We start from the raw sequence: 20,789 nt of genomic DNA, 5'->3' as shown, positions 1-20,789 counted from the left end.
GAGCGGTACTGAGGGCTGCACACAAGCTCACGGTCAAGACGCTTCCACTCTGAGCCCCTGGAGCTGCAGAAAGAGGCTGCATTTCTGGCAGGGCCCTCAGAATTTTAAAGACATGACTCTGGTATCTAGTTTGCAGGGTTGTTTCTGAGAGGTTTGATGCCATTTTGATTTTCATTCTTTTATGTGAGATCTACTTTTTATCTCACTGAGAGTCTTTACTTTATCCTTGGTGTTCTAAAATTTTACCATGGTGTGTGCCTTAGTGTGCATTGTTTTCCAATAATTATGATAAACTCAGCCTGGAAAATTATCTTGTGTTGTTAGATTTATAGTTTTTATCTGACCACTGTCTTTGTTCTTTTGGTTCCGGAATGTCCATTAGTAAGACGTTGGACCTCTTAGATTGAACTTCCAATTTTCTTAGTTTTTCTCAGAGATTTTTCTCACCTTTATGTTTTATTTTGGTTATCTTTTTAATTTGCCAGAGCTCTGTATTGGTTTTCTGTTGCTATGTAGCAAATTACCACAAGCTTAGGAGGTTAAACTTTTTGTGGGTCAGAATTCTGGGCGTAGCATGAGTAGGTTCTCTGCTCAGCATCTCCTAGGCTGAAATCAAGGTATTGGCTAGAGCTGGATTCTCATCTGGAGCTCGGAGTCCTCTTCTAAGCTCATTCAGGCTGTCAGAAGCATTGAATTTCTTGCACCTGTAGTACAGTTAGTGCTCACTTAATGTCATCAATAGGTTCTTGGAAACTGCAACTTCAGTCTTGTCCATAAGTTCTTAGAAACTTGCAACTTTAAGCGAAACCACATACACAGGTCCTTGAATAACATTATTTCCTTTAATGCCATTTTGTTATAAAGTTGGTGAGGAAAAATATTGGTTTTACATCATTTTGCTTAAAGTCACAGTTTTTGAGAATTTATCCATGATGTAAAGTCAGGACTTCCTGTACTGAGGCCCTCAGCTTTTAGAGGCCACAGCATTGCTGTTTGCTTTCTTCCCCGAGGCCAGCAGGAGAGTGATAATATAATATAATAGTGATAACCTATTATATTCACTGGTCTCACCCACAAGGGAAGGGAATTATACAGGGTTCTGTACTATGGGGGAAAGGACTTGGGGGCCATCTTAGAATTCTGTCTACCATAAGCTCTCACTTTATTCTGATTGTTATTTTTACATAGTATCTTTTTCTTTTTTCATGACACAGTATCATCTTATAGCTCACTGATGTGTTAATTTTAGCTTTGAAAAACATATTTTCTGCTCTTCACTCTACCGTATCTTTTCCCTCTGAGATCCATTAATTTTGATTGTTTTGGTTTTCCCCTAAATATTGTAGGCTTTCCTCCAGTACCTGATGTCATTGTCCATTCATTTTCTTTCTTTTTTTGAGAGAGTCTCGCTTGCTTAGCTCACGGTAACCTCAAACTCCTGGGCTCAAGCAATCCTCCCGCCTCAGCCTCCCGGAGTGCTGGGATTATAGGTATGAGCCACTGCACCCAGCCCAGTCCATTCATTTTCAAGCATAATTGGAAGCTGTGTGTGCTTGGTGGGGCTTGTGGCTGGTGGGCTTCTCTGGGGTGAGTCCTGCCTGTTTTGCTGGGTGACACCCAGTGCTCATATAAGTACACTTCCCCCGATCTCCCATGTGGGGCTGTACTGCTTCACCTGAGACGTATCCTCCAGTCTCCTGCCCCTGAGGTTTGCACTTGACAACACACACTGGGCAATGGGGTAGATGAAGGTAGCTGAGAGAGGGGCCTTACTGTTCATTTGGTAGCTTTTTCACCTGACCCTCAGCTTTTGGTTTCTGGCCCTGTTGCCACCTTCTCTTGTACCTAGTGTCTACAAGCTTGGAAACTACCTGGTTAATTTCTGAGCAGGATAATTCTATCATCTTTACTGAGTCATCTGGCAGCAAGAGGAGAAAAAGGGGCTGTGGGATTGTAATGACTTCTGAATACTTTCCACCAGAACTCTTGTTTTCACATCCATGCCTCATTCCTGCCCCAGCATACCCAGGAATCTCCAATTCCTGCATCTTGCTAGGTTTCTGCAGGGGCAGATCTGTGTGCTTCTTCCTGGATCTCCCTCTGCAGGCATCTGTATTTCAGCCTGTGCTCTGCCAAGTCAGTGTCTACTTCTCCATCTCTTTCATCTCCCAAAAAGGGCTCATTTCCCATCTCTTGAGTCTCCTTTCCTATTGTCTTTGGAATTTTACATGGTTCTATCACTTTGTTCTCATTTTAGGTTTAACTAAAATTAAACCTAAATCCATGTGTGCTTTCCATCTACTCTTTGTTTCAAAAATGATACTTTAGGCCGGGCGCGGTGGCTCACGCCTGTAATCCTAGCACTCTGGGAGGCCGAGGCGGGTGGATCGCTCGAGGTCAGGAGTTTGAGACCAGCCTGAGCAAGAGCGAGACCCCATCTCTACTAAAAAATAGAAAGAAATTATCTGGCCAACTAAAATATATATAGAAAAAAAATTAGCCGGGCATGGTGGCACATGCCTGTAGTCCCAGCTACCCGGGAGGCTGAGGCAGGAGGATCGCTTAAACCCAGGAGTTTGAGGTTGCTATGAGCTAGGCTGACGCCTCGGCACTCACTCTAGCCTGGGCAACAGAGCGAGACTCTGTCTCAAAAAAAAAAATAAATAAATAAATAAAAATGATACTTTCTCTTTTATCACCATAGAACAAGTTGGGAGACACAGCTTTGCATGCTGCTGCCTGGAAGGGTTATGCAGATATTGTCCAGTTGCTTCTGGAGAAAGGTAAAGTTTGTGCTGAGTTTATCTGGTCTTTGCTTACCCTGAAAAATAGGCTACATTAAATTATACCATTTGAAATAGTAAGAAGAATAATAGTCTCCTTATTTTAAAACTGGGGTTTTAATCTCTACTCTGTATCACAGTTGTTATGATAAGATGAAAGTATTGGGGTATATTTGTGTTAGTTTTTAGTATAAATTAAAACCTTGGCAAGCTTTACAATTATGTATGTTACTGTTAGTAAGAACTTATTGTACATTTCTGCAGGATTATGGGGCTTTAGAAGGAAGGGTTGTGTGTGGTGTGTGTACATGTGTATGGGGAGATCCTGTCTGAGAAAACCGTGGGTGAATTTGCTAAGGCCCCTGTTTGCACACGAAAGTCTTGATAGATAAGAAAGAGTGCGCTGGCTCCAGTGTCCTGCGTGGAGCTGAGCAGTTGCCAGATGGACAGTGAATAAGAGAGCATATCTTGAACCCCCGTTTTCACAAGTCACAGGGAACGGTGAAATTATGGGCTGACCATCCTTCCATCCATTTGACTCACAAATATTAATTAATCCCCCTTTTTTTATTATTTTGAGGCAGAATCTCACTCTGGCGCCCTGGCTAGAGTTCAGTAGCATCATCGTAGCTCACTACAACCTCAAACTCCTGGGCTCAAGCAGTCCTCCTGCCTCAGCCTCCTGAGTAGCTGGGACTAGATATATGCCACCACGCCTGGCTAATTTTTTCCTATTTTGGGGTAAAGATGGGGTCTCACTCTTGCTCAGGCTGGTCTCGAACTCCTGAGCTCAAGCAATCCTCCCACCCTGGCCTCCCAGAGTGCTAGGATTATAGGCGTGAGCCACTGCGCCCGGCCATTAATTAACTCTTAAAGAGAGCCAGACATGTCACCCATACCACACCCTGGTCCCAAAGCCAGTAATGTAGGATGTTTGAGTCCCCAAGCCACAAATCATGGAATCACCATCATTAGGGATCCTCAGAGCAAAGTGTTGGGATAAATGAGGGGAGATGTTTTAGATATTAAGTACGTTGATGATCTAAGCTCCAGGTCTAAGAAGTCAGACACCTTGAGGATCACTATAGTGTCCCCTAAAGGTTATACTGAGGGCTGTACTGTCTCAAATGGCAGTCACTAGCCACTGTGTAACTGTGCCCTTGAAATGAGGCTATCTGAAATGAATACCAGATTTGGAAGACTTAGTGAGACAAAAAAGTAAAACATCACAATAACTTTTTTATTGATTATAAGTTGAAGTGATAAAATTTCAGATATACTGGGTCCAATAAAATATAGTATTAAAATTAATTTTACTTTTTGCAAGTATGGCTACTAGAAAATTAAAAATTACATATATGGCTCACGTTGTATTTCTCTTAGCTTAGTCAGGAGGGACCCAGGAAATAGTTGTGTTTCTTCTTTAACATCACTGTCTGAATATTTCCTGTCCTGATAGAAGTCATGTGTATGAGTTGTAAAGTATAATTTAGCATAAGATATGATTAGTCACGGAACTGTTAACCTTCAGGAATTTTTGACCTACAGCACACTGAGAGAATTGAGGTTTTCCGTATAACCCTACTGGGGATAGATCTGCTCAGGAGAAAGATTTTGACATAAAATCATCATATTACTCATTAAATGTACTATTTTTTCTTGCATCAATGTTTTTGTGCCTTTAAGTTTCATGACACATATTTTGTTTATCAAAGAGGGTATGGTTGCAAAGAAAACAACACTCTCATACGCTGTGGCAAAACATGTGAATTGGTAAAGCCTTCTTGGAAAGCAGTCTTAACATCAGAGTTGAAAAAGGAGACAGTACAACTGATACCGCAGAAATTCAAAGACATATTAGAGACTATAATGAAAAGCAATCTGACAGTATGGCTGAATTAAAAATGTGCTTAGCCTTACATTTCAATCCCACTTGTAGGAAACCGTTCTTCAGAAATACATGTAGACAAAGATGTTCAAGGGTGTTCATTACAGCATTTGTGATAATGAAAGTTGGTAACAGCCTAAGTGCCCATCAGTAGAGGGGTGATTAAATAAATTTTGGAACATCCACAAAATGGAACACTTATAAATGTTTAAATAGGTTAAGTGATAAGTATGTGTATTGCTAAGAAAAGAGTACCATTATATACATTGTTAAGTTAAAAAATCAAATTACATACCAATACATGTGGTATGATTGTGTGTATATGTCCATATATGTATTGTGCATGCAGTGACACACATAAGGGAGAAAAGGACTCGTGCTCATTTGTTAAGAATGGTTACCTCTGGAGAGGGTAGACCACGGGAGATGAAATGGGACTTATACTTTTGTCAGCATATGTTTGTATTTTTTAATTTTTACCAGTGCAAATGTATTCATGAATTCTAATGTAATTTTTAACATGATAAAGACAAAGTGGGTTGAAGATGGTTTACAGGAACAATTAATTGCTTCTGGGTTTTATTATGTTGCCATTCCATTAATTTGCATGGAAATATACTTACAGACATAAAATATTAATCCCCTCAAGTTCAACCCACTTTGTCTTCTATAAAGAAGCAGCAAAGGGCTTATTGAATTTAGGCTCCACGGGGACAGTAAACGCCTCACTGCAAAGTTGACATTCCATCCTATAGGGACTCGAAGGGAAAGACTCTGTTTTTATTGTGCATAATTATCACAGATGTGGCAATAAATTCCCTGATTAAAGATGCCAAAACTACTTGTTTGAGAAATTTTTAGTGTTTTGAAAAAGTTTACTTCTTGGCCAGAATCGTCCTCTAGTTAGTTTTGCCAAAAGTGATTAGCTGTGGTGGAAAGAGGATCGGCCGCTACTATGTAGTCTTCAAAAACAACTAATTTACTTTTCTTGCGTTGGGAAGGTGCTAGAACAGACTTAAGAAACAACGAGAAGAAGCTGGCCTTCGACATGGCGACTAACGCTGCCTGTGCATCTCTCCTGAAAAAGAAACAGGGAACAGGTATTTGTTTTAAATCCTTCTTTCTCTTCTGATTCATGACTAATGAGTTACCAATTTAGTATTGGGAAAAAGAGATAAAATCTTTAGGTGATTCCGGAGTTTGTTTAAATATCTTTGCTCTAGATCAGAACCTCCAAAATAGAAGAACATGCTCAAGTAAACAAATTTGAAGAGAGAATGGATCTTTTTTTAAAATTTTTTAAATTTTTTATTTGTTGAGACAAAGTCTCCCTCTGTCACCCCCTCCATAGAGTACAGTGGTATTATCGTAGCTCACTGCAAGCTCAGACTCCTGGGCTCAAGGGATTCTCCTGACTCAGTCTGCCGAGTAGCTGGGACCATAGATGTGCACTACTGTGCCCAGCTAATTTTTCTATTTTTAGTAGAGACAGGGTCTTGCCCTTGCTCAGGGTGGTCTCAAACTCCTGAGCTCAAGCAATCCCCCCACCTTGGCCTCCCAGAGTGCTAGGATTACAGGCATGAGGCACCACACCTGGCCTAATTTTATTATTATTTTTTTAGAGATGAGGTCTTGGTCTGTTGCCCAGGCTGGAGAACAGTGGTGTCATCATAGCTCACTGCAGCTTTGAACTCCTGGGCCCAAGTGATCCTCTTGCCTCAGCCTCCTGAATAGTTTGGGACAACAGGCATGCACCACCATGCCCGCTGAGAGAATGGATCTTTTACTTTTTTTTTTAATGTGTCTTTTATTCTTTGCAATCATTTTCTAATCATCTTGCTTGCTGTCCTTTTCAGAGAACCATCATCTCCATTCTTTCATTTTAATATGTATTTATCAGTGCTTATGAGCAAATATTTTTTAAATTAAGTATTCAACAGCTCCATGATTATATTCTGATTCTTTTTTAAAATGGGGATATCAGCTGGACACGGTGGCTCGCACCTGTAATCCCAGTTCTTTGGGAGGCCAAAGTGGGAGAGTTACTTGAGGCCAGGAGTTTAAGACCAGCCTGGGCAACACAGAGAGACCCCATCTCTACGATAAAAAAAAATTAGCTGGGCGTGGTGGCGAGCACCTGTAGTCCCAGCTACTTGGGAGGCTGAGGTTGGAAGATTGCCTAAGACCAGGAGTTCGAGGTTGCACTGAGCTATGATGATGCCACTGTACTCTAACCCCAGTGACAGAGCAAGACCCTGTCTCTAAAAAAAAAAAAAAAAAAATGATGGTATCAATAAACTATAATAGAAATTATTCTAGGCTTTGCCAAACATTTTGGACTTTATTCATAGTACTATGGGAAGTTTTTAAAAATAAAGTTTAGGTATACATTCTTAAAGACAAAAATATCTATTGATGTGGGAGAATAAATTAAAAAAGGAAAGCTCGTGTGGTTGTTTTGAAAGAAAGGTGTTAAAACACACTTGCGTCATTCATGATTACTCTTCAGAGGCTGGTTGTTTATTTGATCTCTCAGCTATAGCCTGTTAAATTCCATCCTCCCTAGATTCAATCTAACGTAATGCCAAGAGAATGTGCCTTGAACTCTTCTTCCCATTCACCTTTCCTTTCCCTCCTGTTCGTCATCAGCCTCCCGGACGTGCCAATGTCAAAAAGGCAGAAAAAAAGAAAGCAGCAGAGGAAGATTTGAATGGAGGGGACGTTAAATTCCCTTATCCTTTCTTCTCAAGCCTTACTCTGCACTATTATCTTGGGTTCGACACTTTAATACCACTTTGAACTATAAGCCCCAATTTTTTTCCCCACCATTTTCTGGAAAGAAACTAGTGTAATAGAAGGCTTGCTTTTTTAATTCCTTTGCATTGCTGCTCATTCTGAACCTTTTTAGTTTTGCTTTAGCATCTAAAGTTTAGACTGATCCAGGTTGGTAGAGAATCACCAAGATGACTTTTGAGAAAACATTTCCATTATAGAGGCTAAGTGCATTTGTTTCCATTTTCACTTGAGGGTGTTATCCCTGTCACAGCTTTTTTTTTTGAGACAGGGTCTCAGTCCCCTTGTCTCCTGCTTTAGTCAATCAGAAACAGTAAGCAGTTCCCTCTCTCTTCATGGCTTGCCAGATGAGCTTCCCCAAATTATCCTCTTTACCTGTTATCAGTTTTCCATCATAGCCCTCCTCGCAAACCTGCTGTCCCTTTTGTCCTTTATTCCAGATTTTAATTTATTTTTACACTTCAGTTCAGATGTGGTGTAAACTGTTGATTAGTTTGGGATTTCTTATTTAAGCCATGAATGCTCACTGGCAGTGCACATCTTTCTTTAAAGTAATGACTCATGCATAGGTGGACATAGGTCCTACCAGGGAGTGAGAAAGCATTTGTCAGCTGAGCTGGTGCTCCCCAGCTGCCTTTGGACTGAGAAGCCATATTTGCAGCCGGGTGGGAGAGACACTTCTGCCTGAGATCTGCCGCCTATTCCTTGCTGTCTTGGTTGGGTCAAGAAGTAGGACTGTGGCCTAACTTCCTTTCTCTGCCACTGACTTCCTGTTGCTCTGGGTAGCGCTCGAATGTCCTGCCTGAAGAGTTTCTTACGAGCTGAAGGTTAGCAGAATCTCTTGCATCTATGAGCTCCATCATAATAGGCAAGGAAATTACCAAACCTTCTCAGACCCTGGACAGCTGTACTTAGGAGGGGTTGGAGCTGGTGGTAAAATCTTTTCTTCCCCCTCACCTTTCAGCAGCCTTTGTAGAGTAGGGCTGGGAGGTGGGTACTCTTTGCTCTGTTCACTCCAAGTGTGTTTTAGTCTACCTTCCTAAATTTGTACTGATTACATAATGAATTTGTTAATGAGGTAATCTTGGGGCCTGGCAGGTAGAACCAAGAAATGAATTTTCATATTTCAATTTTCAGATTACTTTTTTCTATGTTTTTTCTTGCTTCATTTCCCCAATCATCTGGTTTTAAAAAGTTTTAATTTGTATTATGATCCTAGTTGGAATGAGGGTTGAAACATTTGGCCACAGAGTTCATTGCCAGGATAAACTCTAAACTGGAAAAGATATATTCTGGTATTGTTGTTGACTTTCAAAAGCACAGCTTGGATTAAAATAATTCATATGTTGCAATTAGCATGGAGGATAACTTTGATATGGGGGTAGGGGTAAGGGCCATACTTGAGACTTGAACCCTTTAAATTTTTTCCCCAATCTTTAAAAAGTAGGGCATAATTTCCATTAAGTAAACTGTGTACATCTTAAGTGTACACTTGATTTTTTTTTTTTTTTTTTTTTTTTACCATGCTTACACCGATTCACCACAACCCACATCAAGCTAGAGGACATTTCCCACACCCCCAAAAGCCTCTCTCAGCATCCTCTGCTTTTCTTACCATAGATTAGTTTTGTCTATTCGTGAACTTAATATAAATGAAATGGAATAGTATGTACTTTTTTGTATCTGACTTCTTTCACTTACATTATGTCTGTGAGATTCATCCATGTGACTGTGTTTGTCCTGCCACCATTTATTTATTTATTGTTTGTTTGTCTTAAGTGTTGATGCTTGATTTGGGACATGGAAACCCAGGGCAATGGGATTGAGGAAAATGGCAGTGAGGTAGAGGAGGATGAGAATGTAGCTGGGGAGATAATTACCACACTGGCCATACCCTGAGGTTGGCTCTAAAGAGATACAGCTCGTTAGTCAGCACTTGGCCTTGAGGGAAGTTTCCAGAGAAAACTAACTGCCTCAGAACAGTTCATGAAAGGAAGGAGAAGGAATTTATTTGCCCGACTCATGCCTGCCTGTCTTGATTTCTATTCAGTCAGAGTTTGTGCCATGGAAAATCATATTTCTTTCTTTAATAGGAGGAACAAGATTAAAATAAAGAGCAGAAGTAACAACTGAAGGACACAGGATATCTTAAGTGGGCAAAACAGGATAGCAAAATCGAAGGGGAAGGAGCTTTGCTATTTGACTTTCTTGCTTTAGCTTAAAAAGCTACTTTTTATCGAGTTCACGGGAAGTCCTGAAGTTCCTTCCTAGGTGTGTGTTGGGGAGAAGAAAATATTAATATATTCTTCCCAGTTCCCTAGAGCTCCTCTTGAGGAGAATGGAGAATATAGTCAACCCGGAATCTTCTAGCAGCTTGGAAACTAGTAAAATCCTGACACTTGCCTTTGTTTTGCTTTACATTCACTTATTCTTCCTTTCTCTTTCCTTCTCTCTCTTGTACAAGATAAATCGGTTCCTACCTCCCTTGTACTGATCCCCCTTCTCCCTTCCTTTTTCTCAATAATCATTTTTCTAAACCCATAAACATGAAGACTCTTTAAAAAAATATTAACATACCTAAAAATTAATAATTCCTTAATATCACCAAATAATTTGTCATTGTCCAAGTTTGCCCTTTTTTCTCATACTTGTTTATTTCTTTGTTCACTTGTTTATCTATTTAGGTTTATTTAAGTCAGGGTCCACATAAGGTCAGTTTGTGATTGATAGATATGTCTCTTAATTTTTTTTAAATCAATGTTTTCTTTCTCTCTTTTCTTCTCTTTTTAACCTTGCAGTTATTTATTAAAGAAAGTAGGTCAACTAACTTGAATTTTCCAATCTGGACATTGCTGGCTGCATTCCCATGGTGGTGTTTGTCATGTTTCTCTGTCATTTATGTTTTTGTCAATTGGTGTTAGATCTAGAGTTTGGATTCTAATTAGGTTCTATCAATCAATCTATCTACCTATAATCTATCTTTCTTAGGGGTAGAGGGAAAAATATATAGAATATTGTGTTCTTTCATCATAGATATATAACATCGGGTTGTCACTCTTCCTGTGATATTAGTTTCCATTGATGACCATTATCTAGATCTGATATTTCACTAACGGTTGCAAAATGATGATACTCTAATTCAATCTTTCTCAGTTATTAGCTGGATCATTTTATAAATAAAAATTTTCCCTCATCAACTGGGTGGTTGCTCAGTGGAATAGTTCATAAAACAGGATAAGTGCTTGATTTTGCCCTTTTATTTAGGAGTTTTTAAAATAATGAGCTGGTTCCCTATTGTTCTCCAGAGGGACCCTAATGAGTTCTTTTTGGTGTGTGTTGAAATATTTGATGTGCTTTAATCCATTACAATTAGTAGCTTTATTGTACTTTGGCTAGTGGAGGCCTCTTTACGTTAGATCTTGAACTCTTTTCACATGATGCATCTTTGATAGGATCCTTGCTTTATGGCATGACAAGGGTTTTAGGTCCATCTCTTATATTTCCTGCCCCAGACTTGGAATCAGTCCTATCTCCAAAGAGCTTAGCAAATATGGCATGTAGACACCATGATCCGAGTGCTATGACATACATTTATTGTGCTCCAACAATGTGCTTGGATTTGTATTCTATTTCCCCCCCTAAAATTATACCTCGGATAAGAATTTGACTAGACAGTTGAATAGGTGACAGTTAAAGATCAGATATCTTCCTTTTGAGCCCTGTTCAAGGTTGATTTAACATTTAAGGGGGTTCAGCTCTGTGTATTTTAAAACTTTTTTTTCCATTTCAGTCTTTTGCTTCTGAATATTTTATTTTTAGTGTTTTCTAAAATGAAACCGAAGCGTCTGTGTTGTCATTCTCTTTCTTTTTCTTTCCCCCCCTCATTCGTTATCTTTCACCCGGCCGACCTTGCCTTCAGGTAAGGCCTCAGGCTGTGGATTGACCGAAGCCACTAGTCTTGTGCACTTGCCACTGGGAGAGAGGAAGTTGGAGGCTCAGCAGTCAGAGTGCTGTGCTCCATGTTGGTCACGCTGCACGTGGCCAGTCGCTTTCTGTGGGAACTAGACTAGTGGCACCTTAGCACCACGTGCTTTTTACTCTTCTGCATGATGAAGGAACGTGTAGACAGATTTATTTGTCAGCCTCTGTGGCAGCAGCAACTTAACAGGCTGCAAAACAAAAGTAGAAAAGATTCTCAGGGAAAGTACAATCTCTGGGTCAGATGGAAGATTATGTTTTTGAATTGTCAAGAGCTTTGAAAGTGAAAAAAAAAACCTGAGCAATTTACAAATTCCTCTGTTTTACTTCTTCCCCCGTTTCTTTTAGATGCTGTTCGAACATTAAGCAATGCCGAGGACTATCTTGATGATGAAGACTCGGATTAATTCCCTTTTGGAGCTTTGAGATCTAAAACTTCTGTTGCTTTTGCCATTCCGAAACTTTGTCTTTGCCAGCAAGGTGTTGGTAACTGTAAAGTGTATGTGAACAGGCCAGTGTTGCACTGTGTTTGAATAGAACGTGTACGTGACTAGTTCTCACCTTTGGTTTGCCAATAAGTGACTGGATACTTTCTGTGTAAAATACATTTAGGTTCACCAGAGTAGAACAAGAAGAGATTATTTCTATTTATCAAGCTAAAGGAATTTTAAGAATTTTTTTCTTTAAAAAAAAAAAAATCAAGTTTTTTTTTTTTTTCTTTTTTTAGTTCTTTACCTCAAGGATTGAGATATTTTGAATGGATTTGTCAAAGGGGGGGAAATGCTTATTATAATAATAAACCAAAATACTTACCAGAAAATCGTCAGCTCTTCTGACCTAAATAAACATTTTAAGAGACTTTACTCCTTTTGTCTGTTTCTGTGTTTATCACTCGTTGCTAATAAATAAATAAAGCTTTTTATATTTAGGGCAAGAACTGATTTTATTTTTTAAATTATATGTTGTATTTATTAACACAGGAGAATCATGATAGCCACAGTTTTGTTCAACTTCCTATATCTGCTTTGCTTAAAGTCAAGGTAATAATCATTGAGAAAGATACATGTCTAATAAAATAGATAATTTTAATAATTATGAGACTTTCAGTTTTTATCTTCAAGGTCATACTTACAGTGAAGAAACCTAGCAATTCATACAGTTTGATTAAGATTTGAAAGTTTGAAAAATTGATTTTCTTGTGGACGATGCCATGGTTTTCCATATGGAGTAGTCAGGAGCCATGAAATTGTTTTGCATTCAGTTTTTCCCTTGATAACATCTGTTTTCTCAAAGTATGGATCTATTGCATAACAATTCAGATTCTTTTGCTGAAACATCAGTTAACATTGCAGAGAGCCTTCTATACCACTGACATGACACTTCCTTTGAAGTTCTAATTTTGTATCACTGTAGTGATGATATTCATATTAAAAATGACATGGCCATTGGAATTTGCCTAGATTCCCGGCCCTGGGCCCAAAAGTATATTTTGCAAGATGACTTCGATGCTAATTTCAAACAACATATTGATGAAGAGAAGGAAATGTGTGAAGAAGGAAGTGGGTTACCTCAGGAAATGAATAACTGCCTCTATCAGGGTTTCTTCTGTCTGTGACTGCTTTTTCTCTGTGGGTGCCTTGAGAAAGGACACCCAGAGAAGCCAGTTCGAGGTCTTTCATATATCCCAACTAAAGTTTAGTAGCAAGGAGTCTGTACTTCTAGTGATAACAAAGGCTGAGCATAAATTCTGAAACTACTCAAAGAGGGTGTTTTATTTTTTAAAAAATACGTTACTAAGTTTGATTAAACCATTTGTATTTCTTCTTAAGCATAAACTTGAAGATAGGAAATCCTTCTTAAAATTGTATCTTTTCCCATAGAACCTTTAAAGATTTTTCTTTAAAATGTGGCTTGTGCCTTCACAAAAAGCGTTTGGAGAACCCTGTAATTTTTTGCTCTCTTGTAGTTTGGGCCTGTGGTAATTAGAATAGGTGCCAACTAAACCTCTTAATTTCTTAACATGGGCAGAGATAATAATACAGTTTGTGTGACAATAGACAATTTTTATCAAAATACTGTGTGCTTGATTTAGATATTTGTGTATCTGAGAGAAAGCCTAGTGGAGATTTCACTATCATTGCTTTTAACATTGTTGAACTATGAGAACTCTAGAAAGTTGGCCAACTATAGTTTTTTCTGAAAGGTAGAGGAAGACTTAGGTATATGCATGATTTTTTGGTGAAACAGGACAAGTCATTTAGTTGTGGATAAACCTCTATGGGATTTTTTTTTTTTTTTTTTTCCTGCTTGTTTATTCGGCCTAGCTGATCTGAGCTTTCTCAGAGATTGTTTAGTGCTGAACTCAGCAACAATAATCAGTTCTAGGAATTCACCACTGCTCTGACCGTGCAGAGGAGAGCTTTGATTATGTTCTGGAAATGACTTTGGAGGTTTTGCTGTAACCCGAGCTTTCTGACCGTCGCTGTGGCCTGAACTGCCTTCCAGGCATCAATCACATCCTTTAGATAGAAGATGCCTTCCAGCCACTTGGGCAGCGACACAGACAGACGTGTTTAGCTGTAGGCCCAGCAGTCTCATACAGAGAACAGTCTTTATCAGGGATTCCCATTTTAGTTTCCTTTCTGGGACTGTTCCGTTGCAGATTGTTTGTTGCTGGACTGACATAACGTGATAGCTGGTAGCCTCTGAATTTTTTGTGAGCCCCACTGGCTCCTTTTTTCAGTAGATCAGTCATGTTATTATCCGAAGGGAAATGCTGTGCAAAGCAATAGTGACCTTACTTTTTTTAATCTTAAAAAACAAATGGGAAGTAATTCTGAAAATGAAATTTCAGATAATTTTAGGTAGAGGAAAATGTAATTTTCCCATAAGAGTCTTCTTCATATATATTTATTATGTAGAATTTCTAATTGACCAGTAATTTTTCTTATTGTGAGCACTATCTTCCTCATCTTTGTAAATGATGATTTCTTTTCTGATAGGCTTTTGTACCTGACATTTATATTTCATCTCGCATTTCCCTACTGATTTTGATTTTGTTTTTTTCTCCTGATTTTTATATCGTAAATATGTATGTAGCAGTACTACACAGAGCAGGGATACATTATGTAGCCAAACTTCAAAGTGTCTGATTACTAAAAGCTGAGGTTTTGGTGAGAGAAGTATCATAAAAGATTCTGCTATCCCTATTTTAACGGCAAATATAGCTTCGGTGAACAGTTTTCTTAGTGAAGGGAAAATTGCAGACCACAAATTTATGGTTTCTGTCTCCTTATTTCTTAATAACAAGCTTTTACATCTGCTCCTCCCTTAAAATGATATAAAATTAAATAAAACTACCATTTATTAAAAGCCTACTCTGCCAGTTCCTGCACGAGGCACTTTCACAGCCGTGATGTCATTTGATCTTTCCAGCAACCTGCGGCGATGAACGTTCCTGCCCCTGTCTTTTTACAGAAAAGCTGAGGTTTGAAGAAGTTAAGTAACTGGTTCAAGGTCAAACTGCTTGAAGGGGAATTCACAGGTCTGGCAGACACCTGAGCCCGTGCACCTCGTGCCTGCTGCGACAGTCAGATGTTGTCTTTCACATTCTATCAGAAAATGTGCAGAAACACAACAGTTCCTTTTCCAACTCAAGCCCTAGATGTAGACATCTAATAATTTCAGCGTACGTGCTAATCAGTTCATCATGTTATTTAAACCAACCCTAAGAGCTCCCAGAAAAATTTTGGCAGAACTTTTTGGTTCCCAGTAACGCTGTAGAAATAAGATTTAAGGAAGCAGATTTTACTCCCAAGTTTCCAAAATTTCCTGCTCTGTGCACATTAGACTGTGAATAAGTATTAAAGAAGGAAAAGTCAGATAGAGTGGGTGGTGTTTGCTTTGCTTTGAGTTTGCATTGCTAAGTTCAGCAGTTCTCTCAGATAGTCTGAGAGCTCCTCAGTTTCATGTCACTATGAAAATAAATGTGTCCCTGGGAAGGGGCAGAGAATGTTGTCTTACCTGAGTCTGGAAGCTCATCATGGACGTGGAAGGTAGCCTTGCTCTTCCCGGGCAGTTCTGCTGTTGTTTCTGTTTGTGGCCATCTGCTTGGTTTCCCGACAGGCTCAGCTCCTGCCGAAGCTTGCACTGTCGGTGACTGGAGGTGGAGTGAGGCCAGGTTCCTGGCTGTGGCTGGAAAGGAAAACTGAGGAAATCCAAAGGTATGTGTCGGAGAGCTGAGAGGAAGCAGGAAAGGAAATGGAAGAAGAAACAAGGAGGAAAGAGGCTGAGCCCCAAAGGGAAAATGGCCATGTTTTGTAAATGACCCCTAGTTCTGACAGCAATCATTAGAAAGCTTCAAGAAGTGGTTAAAAGGATGGGCTTTGGAGTCAAACTGTCTGGATTCAAGTCTGGTTTTCCTGCTCATTGCTGAGTAACCTTGGACAGGCTACCTAAACACTCAGGTTACCGAAACACTTAGCTATGAAATGGGGAAGTAGCAGTACCCACTGCCTAGAGTTAAGAGGATTAAATAAAATGATGTATCTAAATAACTTAGAATAGTGCCTGGTAAGAGTAATTGCTCAATAAATGTTGGCTGTAATCATGAGCCTGATGAAGGAAGTTTTCATCAAAAACAAATAGGTGTGTGTGTCCACCAATGAATGATGTGCTAACAAATGTTTTTCAGATTCACTGCCATTATTGTGAAGAGGAGAATTCCCTAAAATAATTTAAAAATGAGTAGAGAATAATGATGTTTCCTTCTAGCCATTGAGGCGTGTTTATATGTGGCAGTAGCATTTTTCAGTATAAATGTACTTTTTTTTGAGTTAGAGGGAAGAAGCGTATAACTAGAAAAGGCCTGGCTATTACTGTTATTAAAGGGATTCAAAGGTCAAGTAGGGAGAATGTCTCTGCCACTGTTTCAAGTTTACATTGTTGCTTTAGAGTGCTTTGATGGCCGTGAAGAATCATGGGTCCAATGTTTGTTTGGTGGGTGATGATTTCAAATCAGAAAGATGTTTCGTGTTACCACCTTACTCATACATGACTTCAAAATTGAAACAATCCAATTATTCAAATGGATGAGCTTTACAACTTCCTATGTTTCCTTATGAATTCAAAAGATAAAAAATCTAAGACACTTAGAAGTATCATACAATCATCACCAACTTTGAACAAATAAGAACTAAATTAGATATTTCATCATTCCCCTCACGAGGGAACACTTGAGGCCACAGGAGAATGTCTTCTTAGACCAGAAGTGAGTCTGAGATGTGGAAGTGAGGCTTGTTTGGACACAGGTTGGCTTAAAGAATCAGCCAAAGCCAGTTGTTGACTGAAACTAGAAATAGCTTCAGAGAAATCCAGAGCCCTGAAAGCTCTCAGATAGAGAGGGTGTGTCACCATGGCACCTGGGCTCAGGGACGCCTGGCCTGCAGCCCTCTACCTGTCATGTCTGAGCCCTGTGACATTGACCAGGTGGCTTGGTCCTTGTGATACGCCTGTAATGAGGATCAGGTGATGTTGGCTCCTCTTTGTGGGAAGCAAGGTGTCATCGCTGCCTCAGGTTTTTAAAGGGCCTCAACAAGGACCTGATTTTTTTCTTTTTTAAAAAATTTTTAATTATTATGGTTGCAGAATAGTTGTATATCTTTCTAGGGTACATGTGATGTTTTGATACAGGCATACAATGTGAATTAATCCAATCAGGGTAATTGGGGTCTCCATCACCTCAGGCATTTATCATTTCTTTGTGTTAGGAACGTTCCAATTTCATTCTTTTAGTTATTTAAGGACCTGATTTTTGAGAACCTCAGATCACAGAGCAGGTCACTCTGTGGTTGCTTTCCAGTGTGTGATACCCCTCATCTGCAGCGGGACACGAGATGAACCCCTGCACTTAATCTCAGATGGGGGGGCCCAGGGTGGAAAGGGGTCTTCTGCGTACAGCCCAGCTGAGTACTTGGGTTTGGCGTGGTGTAGTCCGAGATTTTTACTGGATCTTTAGATCTGCTGTGGGCAGTGCCGAGAGTATTTCTCTTCTGCCAGTCATGTGATTGTCACATATTGTTTGCATTTGGGCCACCATTCACAGGTACCATATGGAGTTTGTGAATGGCTTTCTTCTCTCTTTTAAAATTGGAAATTCTGCTTTGTCATCTTTCTCTCTCTCTCCATTTTTTATGACTAGTTAGCAATAGTTTCTCCTGTACTGCTATTTGGAGTCAGTAATTACTACTACTACTTCTAACTATTAAGCATTCATTCCTTCATAGGAAATCTAAGCAAGAAAACTGTAATTGCTAAGATGAGGATTGTTCTTAGATTTTGTTCTTGAAATAGTCTTTAGGTGTTCAACCCAATGCCTTGTCCTCACCCCCTTTTTAGTAGCTGTAGCCCGAGGCCCAGAAGTGACTTGCTATTAGGAACATAAGTTAGTGACAGAGCTGATCACCGAGTGAGGAATCAGATGCAGGGTACTGGAGATAGTTGCCATGGGTATTTCTTTCTAGATCATGTTGCTGTGTGAGAGATCGTTTTTCCCACTGTAGGCACTTTTTCCTGTAGTGAATTTTCCACGTACTGTGTATTCAGCTGTCTCTCTCTCTCCCCCATCCCTTTTCTTTTCCTTCAACTACATTTTAGCCACACACAGGGGCATGGGAGGGGCCTGATCCAATCAACTAATTTTTTTAACTTTTATCTTCTGATAAATGTTAATATGGGAAGAAATTGAAATGCTAATCAAATTGAAATTTGAGATGATAGAGTTTGTTGTCCATGTTTTATGGCTGTCCCCTCTCACCTCCTAGCTCAACAGGAGTGGAATGTCTTGTGTCTTAATTTTTGTGGTGTCTTATTTACTACAATAACAGGATCGCTCAATGCCACCGAGTATGTCTTGTCACAGAATATCGATGTTCACTGTGCTTTGTCTCTGTTTCATCTAAGAGCAATGAATAGCATTTGTATGTTTAAGGTGCTTCCTTTTTAAGTTGAAGAATAAGAATAAATATATTGAATGGCTTTGCTTAGTACTTGTGTAGCAACATTACCCTTTAGATCCACTAAGGAATCTTAAGAATGAAACCATGATAAATAGGTTAATGTTTCAGTAAATACTTGTGGCTTTTATGTTTTCCTTTGAACCAAGAGTCCAGTAAACTTTGTAATGACTTCAAATGAATAAGAATACAAGGCCATTGTCATTTCCTCAATCTTTATTGATGTGCCTTGCTTATTTTAATGGTTTGAATATATTTTTTATTGTGTTGTTAATAATGGTTTCACATAATTTATACCAACACACAATAAAAATCTTGTGTGTTCACATTAGTCTGTGAATCTCTTCTCTTGCATAGGATTGCGGTTTAATACTAAAACTGTAACAATATACACCCAGTACTATTTAATTTCCTTTTTTTACTGCAAGCTGTATAATAAACTTACTTTATTCTCTATATGTCATTTTCATTTCTCTTTCAATATAATTTCTTTATTATGAGAAAAGCCAGTATTTATGTCTTAAGAAATTCTTCAATCTTTTGTTTTATTTATTCTCTATTTTATAAAAATCCATGATAATCCTTTCCTCATCTCCACATTAATAAGGAGTTTTTAATTGTGATTTGAGAGATCGTCTATTATTTGATCTTTAAAAAAGTTGGATTACATCATGCCTCCTGCTGTTGCTTAAAATACTTTTAAGATTTTATTTTATTTTTTAAGCAGCTTTATTGAGATACAATGTACACACCGTTCAATGGTTTTTAGTATATTCACAGAGTTGTATAACCATTATCATCATCTAATTTTTAAAAATTTAATATTTTTAATTTTGCAAATAAACACATAAAATTTATTGTATTAACTGTTTTTAAAGAGTAAAGTTCAGCAGCAACAAGCCTCATACCAGGCTTCTTGCCTTTTGGTTGCAAGAGTACATCTTCAAGGCATCACATTGGGTTGGGTTTTCTTCTACCTGCCTGTAAATACAGTCTTGGATATGATGGGGTCAAAAGTCTGAGTCCAAGGTACTCCATCATGAAAAGGTATAAGAGAAGAGGAGTGCCATGGTTTGAATGTTTGCGTCCCTCCCAAACTCATGTTGAAACTTAATCCCCAGTGCAGTAGTATTAAGACCTGGGCCTTTAGGGGGTGATTAGGTCATGAATGTTCTGCCCTCATGAGTGGGACTAGTGACCTTATAAAGGGGCTTGAGGGAGTCTGTTAGTCCCTTTTGCCCTTCAGCCATGAGGACAGTGTTTGCTCCTCTGCCATGGGAGAGAGGAAGGCAACGGGCTCGGCTGGTGCCAGCTGCTCCGGAAGCTCTCCCCCAGCAACTTCCACATACATTCTATTAGCCAGGAATATATCACATGGCTCCCCTAGCTGCAAAGAAGGCTGGAAAATGTAATTTTTTTGCCAGGTGCATTGCGATCCTGAACATAATCAGGGTCCTGTTAGTGAAGAAGGGGAGAATGGTTATTATAAGGGCAACTAACAGTGTCGACCACAGTCTGCTCTTTGGGGCTGATTGAGAAATGTTACATCAAAGCTCAACCTGTCTCCACATTTGAGGACTGAATTGTATATTTCTGTTCCTGAATCAATGGAATCAGTTATGGCCTTTGAGTTCTGGATGTCTGTGTGGAGCAATCAATAGAGCTGAACATTTGAAATTGCTGCCTGAAGTCACTGTCCCCCTTTGGGACTGGCTCACTCGTGTTGAATTGCCATCTAGTTGGTTCCATCAGATTTCGGTTTGCTTTGACCAATAGTTACAAATGCAACACTTTCAGGGTAACTTTATTCCATCTACTTTGTACATTAAATGGATCTTTTTGAGACAAATCCTAGGAGCTCAACTACCATATGAAAATGTATGCTAAGATCCAAACAACTGAAAACATTGCTAAGTTGGAATGGCCTGTTCTCAACCATTGCTTTATTGCCCTGCATGTATGTTTTTAAAATAAAGAAAAATTGATTTCACTTAAGTAAAGAAAATCAATATTTAAATAGAATTGTTGGACAAGAATAAAATAATCACTAGCCATGTTTCATCTTTTTAGGACTTTGTCTCTTAATCTGTATTTTTTTTCTTCTCTGTTCCTTCATCCCTTATGTCCAATTTATAGTCCAGTATTGTCAATCCTCTTTCTAAAATGAGGTCTCTCAAATCTGTCCTTTTTTTCAATTTCTGATACTAGTGCCTGGATCCCAAAGGGGGAGTTTGTGTCCCTGTTCTTGGGGTACGTAAGTGGAGGTGCTTAGAAAATAAAATAAGCTGGGAAGAGGTATTCTTGGAGATGATGGATAAACTTCAAGTGAGAGAC

At 39.1% G+C, this 20,789-nt stretch overlaps 1 protein-coding gene across 1 annotated transcript in view; it reads left to right on the top strand.

Moving 5' to 3' along the window:
- The window catches only part of OSTF1 (osteoclast stimulating factor 1), a 53,343-nt gene extending 40,971 nt beyond the window's left edge, over window positions 1–12,372 (top strand). The window contains exons 8-10 of the mRNA XM_069474107.1: window positions 2,705–2,783; window positions 5,673–5,771; window positions 11,791–12,372. Coding sequence (XP_069330208.1) covers window positions 2,705–2,783; window positions 5,673–5,771; window positions 11,791–11,849 — 237 coding nt within the window. The 3' untranslated portion in view covers window positions 11,850–12,372. The remainder of the gene's footprint in view (window positions 1–2,704; window positions 2,784–5,672; window positions 5,772–11,790) is intronic.
- Window positions 12,373–20,789: the final 8,417 nt, after the last annotated feature.

The sequence above is a fragment of the Eulemur rufifrons genome, chromosome 7, assembly GCF_041146395.1.
Source record: "Eulemur rufifrons isolate Redbay chromosome 7, OSU_ERuf_1, whole genome shotgun sequence".
Classification (NCBI taxonomy): Eukaryota; Metazoa; Chordata; class Mammalia; order Primates; family Lemuridae; genus Eulemur; species Eulemur rufifrons.
This window is presented reverse-complemented; position numbering and strand designations above follow the sequence as displayed.